Here is a 12,708-nt window from a genome sequence, read left to right as displayed (position 1 = left end):
ATTGAAAGTTTAATAAAATATTTTTAAAATATTATTTTTTAATATAATTATTTTTTTAGGATTTAAAAATTTTGAATTGTTTATTGTATTTTGTGTGAAAACTTAGAAAAATTATAATGATTAGATGAAATGAAATGAGTTAAAAGCATTTTTGTATCCAAACCTCCCTCTACTAGAGGCAATGCTGGAGTCCCACATTACAAATATTTCAATTTTAAATATTCAAAATTTTCATCTAATTATTACCTGATCATTACAACTTTATCAAATTTTTAAATAAAACACAAAAAATATTTCAACTTTTTCAAATCTCAAAACAAAAATTATATTAAAAATATATATTTTAATACTATTTTAACTTTATAGTATTTTTATTTAACTTTTTCTCTCGAATTTTTCAAATTTTAATAAAGCATCTTAACTTAAACCATTTTAATATTATTCACATAATTCTTATCTCATTCTGCATGCATCTCCTAAATTAATCTTTTGGTCCTTCTAGATTGAATTGACCATTTGTTGCTCTTAGTTTGTAACATTAATGTTTGTAGTCATCAAGGCCTACGGTCTTAAGGCAATTTTCACCAAGTATAGGAGTGTAATCAGTCCAGTTTGGTTTGGGGAAGGTCACAGACTGAAAATTTTGACCCATCATTTTTGTCAGATTGGACTGTTAGCCATTGGTCTAGTCGATCCATTTGGTCCGATTCAGTCCACGAAATTTTTTTATAGAAAAATTAATACAAAAAATTAATTCAATTAGTAAAATTAATATTAATTGATCTCTTTAATATTTTATATATGGTTAATGAATATTAAATAATTTTATTGTATATATGGTCAATAATAATCCCTTAGATGAAAATTATATAACTAACTTATACAACTATTATATTAAATAATATATCATATATATATAAATATATAAATATATATATTGTATGTCTCGGTCTGGTCTGGTCTGGTTTGGTCTGGTTTGGTCCAAAAACATACACCCTAAGACCGACCAATAAGACTGTCGATTCGGTCCGATCCAGATCGAACCATTCGGCCTAGTCAATTTTTTCAATCCAGACTAATAGCCTTGCACCCCTAACTAAGTATATGATAAATTTTGTAAGCATTTGTTAGAAGTTGCAAGCCTTACGTCATTTTATAAATGTGGGTATTTTTAATAGAACTTTTGTAACTTTTTTTTTAGTTATTGCACGTGTGTAATTCGAAATGTATTTAACGGTTAAGATTGAAGATTACATTGAATTAATTATTGGTCAATATTAGGTCATGTTTTGATATAAAAATCGTTTCATCTCATCTCATTATTATAATTTCTCAAATTTCCATACAAAATATAATAAATAATTTAATTTTTTCAAATTACAAAATAATAATAATATTAAAAAATAATATTCTTCTAAAGAGATTTTTCACACTTCACAAAGTCCACTGGGCCTTATTAGCCTAAGGGTCACCAGGACCATAGAGCAAGGTGTCTACCAGGAAAAAGGAGTTGAGTGACCAAAAGGACAAGTTAACCTGACATCACACAGCCGCGTTCTAAACCTTGGAACTTGCATGGGACACAGTGGAAAATGCAGAAGACCCTCGGTCGAGTACTGAACCATTCAGGAAATCCAGATCGAACTATTCGGCCCAGTAGAATAAATTTTTTTCAATCCGAATTGTTAATGGCGCCATTACCGAGCTACACACCACATTTATGGTGCCGTCGTAAAGTCACGCCGCATTAAATTACTTTGACAGTAGAAATAGTAGGAGGGGCACGAACTCCATGGAGACAAACACGATTTGCACATCTCCCAAAAGAATATACTAACTTTGGTATGAGAGACTCCTTGGCCCCAAGGTCGCCTTCTCCTAGTTGTCTTCCACTTTTGTATTTTGCAAGCCCAATTCTGAAGACCTGAGTTGTCGGAACCTGGTCCAAAGGAGTGTGAAACATGACGTTAATAATTCTAATAATATTATATTCAACTTTCAATTTTAATCTCAACTTATCTCATATCAACTCACTATACAAACTGTACCTTAAAATTGCATCAATTTTTGTGATTCAACATTATTAGAGTATTCACAACCGGTAAGAGCATCCTCAATGGATTAGTTAAAAGTTAAATCTATTGAGTATTTAACTATTAGAGAACAAAATATGATCATAATAGATTAGTTAAATTTCAAATAATTGGATTTTAGCTACAGTGACTTTCAAAATATTTTTCAAATTTGAAGGTTAATGTAGATATACCAAATACATATTTTATCAATTATTTCTCTTTCCTCTTTCTTATCTACTTCATCTGAAACAATATTAATTTAATTAAAATATGATTACTAATTCACATATAATAGGTAGAATGATAACATATAATAAAATTAAATAAATTAATAATTAATTTTTTTTTTAAAATTAATATTATTTTATTACTATATAATAAATAAATGAATAATCTAATATGAAATTTGATATGAATGGAATAGCTAAAGTCAAATTTATCTCATATTATTTTATTATTATATAATGAAAAATAACTATTTTAATGTGAAGATTGAAATAATCAAAATCAAACTTATCTCATATTAACTAAAAATATTTTTTAATTTTAACTAATCCATTTGGTCTTCTATAAGGCCTAATTTACCGAGTTGGTACAGTGCTAGCAATGCTAGCACAATTCACTCAATAAAAAAATTTATTATTATAATAATTAATTTTTTTTATTAAAATAAAATAAAATCATCATAAACCTAGTCCCCAAAATTTCTCTTTGCCTTTTTTTCCCCCCCTAAACAAGTAAATATATTTTATTAAAAGAGATGATACAAGAGAAGGGGTGAGATTCCCCAGCAAACATCCCAAAACAATAACAACAATGCAAAGTGGTGGATAAAAAAAGAAAAAAAAGAGTTTTTACAACCAATTTATTGGTCGTCACCCATGTCATACTAAGAGGACGCTGTCTTAAAAGACGGAAATAAGCTGTTCGTAAAAAATTGCAAACAATGGAACCACCGTCGGTAGCGGTGGAACCTCTGCTGAAAGCGGTGAGAGTGGCGGGTGCATTGTTGCTTGTTGTCTTGAGATGATTTTTAGAGAGATCCTCAGTCCTTTCTTCAAGATCACGGTTTAGGACAAACGATAACATAGAAAAAAACCTAACATCGAATGGAATAATCTGCCGATCATCTATATTCCTACTGCCACGCTCCTGTTGCTTTTACTTCATTTTCACGGAAAGGGCTTTTATGCCATTATGTTTTGTTCATGAGAAAACTGAATATTTCATTGTGGTATTTTAATGAAAATAACATTCTAATTTGAATTGAAGAATAATGGGCACAAAAAAATTGGGAAAACTTTTAACAACGGAACATTGTGATGTAGGGCTAAGTTTTGTCAATTGATTTCAAGAATTTTCGGTATATATAATACAAATTGCTAGCTGATAATGTTTATCAACTCTACTTCCATCATCAGTCATTAAGGAGTATAATGTGAAAGAAAGAATGACCTTTAAAAAAACTTATGAAGAAATTTAGAATGAAGAAAAATGAACTTACTTATATTGAATGAAAACTTATGACAGTTGGAAAAATGTGTTTTTTCAAGAATATGACCGTTAGATATAAGGACAAAATTTGAATAATATTTTAATAAAAATAATAAAATTGAATAGATAATATAAAGAGTGGGATGTAGTCCTGTAAAATTAATAGCTAAATCAGGAAAAAAAAAAAAAATACAAGTCTTAGTTTTTTTTAATTGAATTTTATTATCATTACCATTTCTTTTCTTTTAAATGTCCAATCGAGCGAAGACATTTTCATTTTCTTTCCCTTGATTTTTGGAGCAATTCTTATACGGTACTAACAATTTGAAGTCAAATCCCTCGAAATATCAAAAGAAAAAGAAAAACAGAACACATAACATGACAAACTAATTTAACTTTGCCCTCATTTTCCAATGAACCTGCAGCAGTTATCTCGCTCATGCTCATATTTCACCATCCCATAATTCCTCAACAGTCCTGTACGGACCAAAAGTCTCATGGACCAAGTAGGAGTTCCCTGTCATCAATCTTTCCTGCACGATAAACATCGCGAACATATAATCGTCATTATACCATATTCATTGGACCTCATACACAATCCTTCAGAGACCCAGTAAAAGCATCATAGAGGGAATTAGCATTATTATAATGATGAAAAATGCTAATATGTCGTCAATGTTTGCTTTCTTATTTTGATTCTTCATGTATTAATCATTTTTTTTATCGATAAACAAGTTTTTATTAATCAAAAGAGTCCACAAGAGCCTAAGTATATGGAACTTGTGTAAGAGCAACGCCTAAGCGTATGATTGCAGCAAAACTTAAAGGACCAATTCACTTGATAACATATTAGCAGGAAATAGCGACTGTATATGCTGGTAAAAGCTATATATAGAATTGGCAATGAAAAAAAAAATGGTGCAGTAAGTTCTGAAGTATAATTTAGAAAGACAATGTCTAACTGAATACATGCCTGCTCAATTTCGGACAATTTGGCGAGCAAGACTTCAGGTATAGACCAGTTGAAGATATCAAAGTTGTCCTTAATCCTTCCTTCATGTGTACTCTTTGGAAGCACACTATGACCCATTTGCAGGCCCCAACGAAGGGCTACTTGTGCAGGAGTTTTGCCTACTTTTTCTGCAACCATACCTAGAATTGGATTCTTAAGAACGTCACTCTTGACCCACGAACTGCCAGGAGAGCCTAATGGCGAATTTCCCTAGATAAAAAAAAACATCACAATGTTACCATTTTCAACAATCTTAAAACCTTCAATTATAGAAATAAAAAATATTTAACTCTTCACAAAAGATTTGCCTCCTCACAAATAGATAAATCATCTTAAAATACTGAATATACGTGCGTACGCACAAATAAAAGAATTTCAAAATTTGTGTATAAACTCACAGATAAGTGAACTCCCTTGGATTTACAAAATGCATGTAATCCTGCCTGCTGCCATGAAGGGTGGCACTCCACTTGGTTAACAGCAGGAGGCACCCGTGCTACCTCCAACAGATGGCCAAGCTTCTTTGAAGAGAAATTGCTGACACCAATAGCTCGAGCCTTTCCAGAAACATAGAGTGCTTCCATTGCTTTCCACGTGCTAGGTATATCTGGTTGAATGAGGTTTTCTGGTTTAATGCCAATTGACCCCTTCTTCATCCGGACTGGCCAATGGATCTTAAAAAGTTGAGCAGCCTCATTTAGTCACAGTTAAATAATGTCCTCAATACCGCATCATCGAGAAGAAAATGATGTCAATACTAATATCTCAAAGTGTAATTTTCTGAGAAGAATAGAAGCAGGCTCAAGGCATTCCATGACTTGGTCATAAGTACTATGCGTGGAATTTTTTTATTTTTATATTTAAAAAAAAAAACCCTTCTATTCCACCTTCAATAGGTAGTTCTAGGAAGCCTTTCTAAAAGTTAGAAGACTGCAGGGTGTGTATCAAAGCAAAAACTAGTGTACCAAGTAATTTGTAGATATCCAAATCGCTCATAAGTTTTAATCAGTGATACATACAAGGTACAAGTCAAGATAATCAAGTTGCAAGTTTCGCAAAGTAGTATCCAAAGCCTCTGAAACATCTTCAGGTGCATGATCAGTGCTCCTGTGGATTAACTCATTTTTAGATGTAAAGAAAACGTACTAGATAAGATCAAAGACCCTGTTAGTAACTCATATAAGGAACAGAGCATTATCATTTTAAATGGAAACTTTTTACTCTCTAAAACAAACCAGAGTTTAGAGGTAATCCACAAATCCTCACGCTTCACCACATCATCTTCAAATAGTTTCTTCAGAATGAGACCAATCTACAATAAATGAGTAGTTGAAATCAGATAGTATCTTCATGTACAATTCTTGCAAAAGCTTAAGCAATTTCAATTAGCAATAAAACAAGACTTAGAACATCATGCATCACTAATTATTTCGTGCGTATTAGAAAATAATTAAGTAAAGAGAAAATGGATGTGTCAGCACTTAGCCCCATACCCCAGCATGCGCACTATGACAAACTAACTGGGAATACTAATGAAGGCGTCCTTCCATGTCATCGTTCATATACCCAAATAGAAATCCCCAAAAAAATGCCTAGGGTATTCGAATCTGTAAGTAAATTCCATCTATGAAAGATATATTGTCCACAAGCTTGAATCAAACTGGTTGACTAATATGCGACTCATGCTGTAGGAAGATCTAAAGCATCAAGTGCATGTATCTGATACCTAAAAGCAATTCTATAGCTTAGAAGTTGGTCGTAGTGAGACGATACTAAAGGCTCAAGGCGAGTGACACCAAGTTTTCAGAAAATATTTTACCTCCTTTTCATTGCCATAGAGTTGAGCGCAATCAATATGGCGGTATCCAACCTGCAGCACAAGTAAACATGTTGGCTTGTAGCTAGAGAGCTAATTAAGCTATTCATTACTTTTCACACCACAAAAATTAATCATGACGTCCATAAAAACTCCAAAACCTAAAAACGGCGTATGCGACAGATAAAAAAGGAAACGAAGAAGACCTTGATGGCAGTGGCCAAGGCTTCACCGAGGAGGCTGGGGTCGACCTGCCCCGTCCCTAGTCCCAAAGAAGGGATCTTAGCTCCCGTGTTCAACTCGAAGAACCGAATTTCCTGTGCCATAGACAAGAGGCTTGTAACCATAACTATGAGACGAGATAGCTCTAAAGAGCTAGAGATAAGGCTCCTATTATAAAAGGTGACAACCATTTATAACCTTACACTTGTCAAGTGGAGGAAAAATTATAGTCTATGCTCGAGTAAGTGTATTGAGGTGGAATGCTGCCAGGTTTTCTTATTTGCTTGTAATATGCTATAAAAGGGATCCATGTGATCCATCCATTTGTGATTAGAAAGTGAGAGATACATACAGGAGAACAAGGGAGAAAGAACCAAAGAGAAAAGAATATTTTCTTGGAGAAAATAGAATCTGTGAGAGAGAGTTCTTAGCCTTGTACACAAATCTGTATGGTTCAAACGTGATCAATAAAATTACAAAAGCTTCTAGCTGTTCCTGCCGTGGATGCAGATCATTAGGATCGAACCACGTAAACATTTTGTGTTCTTTACTAGTTTTCTTTACTGCATTTTAAAGTCTTTGGATTTCTTGGCACAATCTTGGCAGAGCAATTCTGCATTTGTTTCATTTCTTCAAGGCAGAATCACAACAAGTGGTATCAGAGCCAGGTTCGATGGGGACAACCAAGTTTGATGTCGAGAAGTTCACAGGGAAGAATGACTTTGAACTTTGGAGAATCAAGATGAGAGCATTATTGGTTCAACAAGGCCTTCAAGATGCACTTCTTGGTGAAAAGAACTTGAGTTCTTTATCCATAAAACAAAAATCTGAAGTCTTGCAGAAGGCCCACAGCATGATTATCCTTTCACTTGGTGATAAAGTTCTGAGGGAAGTTGCCAAAGAGGAGACAGCAGCAGGAGTTTGGTTAAAGCTCGAGAATCTATACATGACTAAGTCTTTGGCAAACAGACTTCACAAAAAGACTAGGCTTTACACTTTCAAGATGTCTCCAGGTATGTCTATGGAAGAACATTTGGATGAATTCACTAAGATCATATTGGATCTTGCAAACATAGACATTAATATCGAAGATGAGGACCAAGCAATTCTATTACTAAGTTCTTTAGATTCTTCCTATGCAAACCTCAAGGAAACCATGATGTATGGTAGAGATAGTTTGTCATTAGAAGAGGTCCAATCTGTGCTGCACTCAAGAGAATTGCAAAACAAAACTAATGATAAAACTGAATCTGGAGAAGGGTTGAGTGTAAGGGGAAGACCAGGAAAAAGAAATTACAAAGGGAAGGATATCAAGACAAGATCAAAGTCAAGAGGAAAACCATTGAAATGCTTCAACTGTCACAAGGAAGGACACTTTAAAAGGGACTGTCCTGAGAAGAAACAAAATGGTGGAAACAAGCCTAAAGAGGAGGGAAATGCAGCTGTTGTTTTGGATGGATATGAAAGTGCTGAAGTCTTGAATGTGTCAGAAGTTGATTCAAGGGAGGAATGGATTCTAGACTCAAGGTGCTCATTTCATATGTGTCCCACTAAATCCTAGTTTGAGACCTTCTCAGAAAGTGAGGGAGGACATGTAATCCTTGGGAATAATAAATCTTGTAAAATTCTTGGAATTGGGACAGTGAGATTGAAGATGCATGATGGTATGGAAAGGTTACTCAGGGAAGTAAGATACATACCTGAGTTAAAGAGAAATTTAATTTCTCTAGGGATGCTAGATCAATTTGGATATTCCTTTACATCAGAATCAGGAACTTTAAAGGTTGCAAAGGGATCTCTTACTGTGATGAAATGGGTAATAAAAAATGGGCTCTATACACTGATTGGCAAGACAGTAACTGGTGAAGCATCTTCAGTTCAAAATCAAATGGAAAACAAGGTTCTGTTATGGCACAGAAGACTGGGGCATGTCAGCCAACAAGGTCTACAAGAACTGAAGAAACAAGGCCTATTGAGAGAAGAGAAACTTGGGGAATTACCTTTTTGTGAGGACTGCATTTTTGGAAAGTCAACAAGGGTCAGCTTCAAGGCAGCAACTCATAAAACCAAGCAAACTCTGGATTACATGCACTCGGATCTATGGGGACCTGCAAAAGTAAATTCACATGGTGGTGCAAGGTATTTCCTGACCATTATAGATGATTACTCAAGAAAAGTATGGCTATACACTCTAAAATGTAAGAGTGAAACATTTGCTAAGTTCAAAGAATAGAAAACTTTAGTAGAAAATCAGGTGGGCAGAAAAGTTAAATGTTTAAGGACAGATAATGGTTTAGAATATCTGTCAAATGAATTTAATATGTTCTGTAAAAGAGAGGGCATGGTCAGGCATAAAACAGTAAAAGAAACACCACAACAAAATGGCTTGGCTGAAAGGATGAATAGAACAATCTTGGAAAGGGTAAGGTGCATGCTTGCAATATCAGGTTTACCAAAGATTTTTTGGGCTGAGGCTTTTTTGGGCTGAGGCTGCTGTTACAGCAGTGCACCTAATAAACAGATGCCCATCTTCAGCTTTGAATTTCAAAACTCCACAAGAGATATGGTCTGGGAAACCCTCAGGGTATGAACACTTTAAGGATCTTTGGATGTGTTGCATATGCACACACCAAAACAGACAAGTTGGAACCTCGAGCACTTAAGTGCATCTTTATTGGGTATCCAGAGGGGGTTAAGGGCTATAAGCTGTGGGTTGATGAACCTGGGAGGCAGAAGTGCATTATAAGTAGAGATGTGACTTTCAATGAAGGACAAATGGCTAGACAGAAAAACAAACAGGAATGTCAACCTACTACAACAGAAATGCATTTTGAGGTGGAGAAATCAGAAGATACTATCTGTCATCAAGAATCTCAGGGTGGAAAAACTGAGGACACTAAGACAGAAATTAGAACTCAGGGTGGAGGAGATACCTATAGACTAGCAAGAGACAGAGAAAGAAGAATTATAAGGCCTCCTCAAAGATATGGACAAGCTGAATTAACAGCATTTGCCCTCACTGTAGCAGAAGAAATTATTGAGCAAGAACCAAGATCTTTTCAGGAAGCCATGTCTAGTACAGAGGCTGATAAATGGACTCTTGCCATGCAAGAAGAAATGGAATCTCTAAACAAAAATAAAACTTGGGAAATGGTTCAAAAGCCTGAAAATCAAAAGCTGATTGGATCAAAATGGATTTATAAAAGAAAAGAGGGCATACCAGGGGTTGAATTACCTAGATACAAAGCTAGGCTAGTAGCTAAGGGGTTCACACAAAGAGAGGGAGTGGATTACAATGAAATCTTCTCTCCCGTGGTAAAACACAGCTCAATAAGACTGATGCTCTCTTTTGTAGCCTATAAAGATATGCATTTGGAACTGCTGGATGTTAAAACAGCTTTCTTACATGGTGAATTAGAAGAAGTCATATACATGCAGCCACCAGAAGGGTTCATAACAGAAACCACAAAGAATCAAGTATGCTTACTCAAGAAATCACTTTATGGACTTAAACAGTCCCCAAGACAATGGTATAAAAGGTTTGATTCATACATGATTCAAAGTGGATTCATTAGAAGCAACTATGACAGCTGTGTATATTACAAGCAACATGAAGGAAATCCAATATATCTACTTCTATATGTGGATGACATGTTCCTTGCTTGTAAGGACAAAAACCAGATTGATAAAGTCAAATGCATATTGAAATCTGAATTCGAAATGAAGGATTTGGGCCCAGCAAAGAGGATTTTGGGAATGGAGATAGTTAGGGAAAGGAAAAAAAGACTTCTCTACCTATCTCAAAAATCCTACATTTCAAAAGTTCTTAACAGGTTTGGAATGGATCAAGTAAAACCAGTCAACACTCCTATTGGACAGCATACTAAGCTTTCAGTTACTCAGATACCAGAAACAGATGAGGACAAAGAATTTATGAAGAAAATTCCTTATGCTAGCATGGTGAGAAGTCTCATGTATGCCATGGTATGCACTAGACCTGATGTAACTTATGCTGTCAGTTTGGTTAGCAGGTTTATGAGCAATCCAGGAAAACCACATTGGCATGCTACTAAATGTGTTTTTCAATACTTATCTGGTACAAGATGTTTGGGACTGAAGTTTGGAGAAAACAAGCAAGTGGGTTCTGAATTACAAGGCTTTGTTGATTCAGATTATGCAGGGAACCTAGACACAAGGAAATCATTAACTGGTTTTGTGTTCATGATTTTTGGAGGAGCTGTAAATTGGAAGGCAAACTTACAGCCAGTGGTAGCCTTATCTACAATTGAGGCAGAATATATTGCCATGACCGAGGCAATAAAAGAGTCTATATGGTTAAAAGGGATATCACATGAATTAGGCGTGACTAATGGCAGTGTCACAGTTTACTGTGATAATCAGAGCTCAATACATCTAGCCAAGAACAATGTCTATCATGAGAGATCCAAACATATAGACATTAGATTACATTTTGTGAGAGACATAATATCTGCTGGAGAGATTGGAGTGGAAAAGATCCCTACTGAAGACAATCCTTCTGACATGATGACTAAGTCTCTACCTACAATCAAGTTTAGACACTGTCTAAGCTTGATTCACATGGAAAATTACTAAGTACCCGTTAAGGGGAACATGCAGGAACAACTAGAAGGAGAAAGCACCTTGCAAGGTTTAAATGCTTGTCAAGGTGGAGAATTGTTATAAAAGGTGACAACCATTTATAACCTTACACTTGTCAAGTGGAGGAAAAATTATAGTCTATGCTCGAGTAAGTGTACTGAGGTGGAATGCTGCCAGGTTTTCTTATTTGCTTGTAATATGCTATAAAAGGGATCCATGTGATCCATCCATTTGTGATTAGAAAGTGAGAGATACATACAGGAGAACAAGGGAGAAAGAACCAAAGAGAAAAGAATATTTTCTTGGAGAAAATAGAATCTGTGAGAGAGAGTTCTTAGCCTTGTACACAAATCTGTATGGTTCAAACGTGATCAATAAAATTACAAAAGCTTCTAGCTGTTCCTGCCGTGGATGTAGATCATTAGGATCGAACCACGTAAACATTTTGTGTTCTTTACTAGTTTTCTTTACTGCATTTTAAAGTCTTTGGATTTCTTGGCACAATCTTGGCAGAGTAATTCTGCATTTGTTTCATTTCTTCAAGGCAGAATCACAACAGCTCCCAATTGGATATAATCATCTTGAGCAAAATAACTCCTATAAAACATGAAGTATCTTCTCCGGTTAATAAGGGATCATAAAAGATAAGCACACGAGACTGGTGATCAGAGTTAGTTGTCATCACGCCACATCCTTCTATACATAACTTGATAGAGGTAACAAATATTTTCATCTTCATTTTATATACACTCATTGGAGTTTACACAGGGCGACCAACGTCGTCTCTTCACTACTGCAGGTCATCCATATAGTGGGTGGTGTGAAACACGTTCTTTATAATGACACCGTCTGTGGGATTTTCACATACCTCAATGTGATTTTTACATACCAACCGCCACGCGATCACAAGTCGATCGGGATCCAGGAACAAGCATGACGGAGGTGGAAGTAAGGTTAGCAGAAATGGAAGAGAGGCTGAAACAAGTAATGGTGGTCGTTGAACAACTGCACTAAGAGAATGAGGAATTAAAGCAACAGAGGGATAATCCCTTAGCGTAGAACAGGCAGCCTAAAGGAGATGCACATAGCGCGGAGGGAGTAAATAGTGAAGAAATAGAAAAGAAAAAAAAATGCATGATGAGCTACATAGTTTGGTGGATAAATCGAGGAGATGACGAAAAGGATGGGGTGGTTCCTCTTTCGTGGAGCAGCTCCTCACACGAACGGACCTCCCTTACAATGAGGAAGTCATGGTGGTTCCTCTACTGTCTAAATTTAAGGTACTGCAGATCGATCTATACGATGGATCTAAAGATTTTGTTGATCACCTTGAGAATTTCGAAGCGCACAAGACTCCACGGCTTTCTCGGGGAGGTGGCTTGCCACGCCTTCTCATTGACGCTGAAAGGAGTAGCACGGAAGTGGTTCGGGACCCTTCGCTCTGGATCAATTACCAATTTTGAGGAGCT

General features: G+C 35.5%; 1 protein-coding gene across 1 annotated transcript; it reads right to left on the bottom strand.

Annotated features, from left to right (window-relative positions):
- Positions 1-3,819: 3,819 nt before the first annotated feature.
- On the bottom strand, positions 3,820-6,864 carry LOC109010016 (NADPH-dependent aldo-keto reductase, chloroplastic-like). The gene is made up of 7 exons (XM_035688881.1): positions 6,604-6,864; positions 6,401-6,451; positions 5,817-5,893; positions 5,601-5,688; positions 4,980-5,255; positions 4,543-4,791; positions 3,820-4,102 (listed from the first exon to the last, which is right to left on the bottom strand). Exons 1-7 carry the CDS (start codon positions 6,808-6,810, stop codon positions 4,013-4,015), a joined length of 1,038 nt encoding a protein of 345 aa, XP_035544774.1. The 5' UTR covers positions 6,811-6,864; the 3' UTR covers positions 3,820-4,012.
- Positions 6,865-12,708: the final 5,844 nt, after the last annotated feature.

Source organism: Juglans regia, chromosome 3 (assembly GCF_001411555.2).
Source record: "Juglans regia cultivar Chandler chromosome 3, Walnut 2.0, whole genome shotgun sequence".
Taxonomy (NCBI): Eukaryota; Viridiplantae; Streptophyta; class Magnoliopsida; order Fagales; family Juglandaceae; genus Juglans; species Juglans regia.
This window is presented reverse-complemented; position numbering and strand designations above follow the sequence as displayed.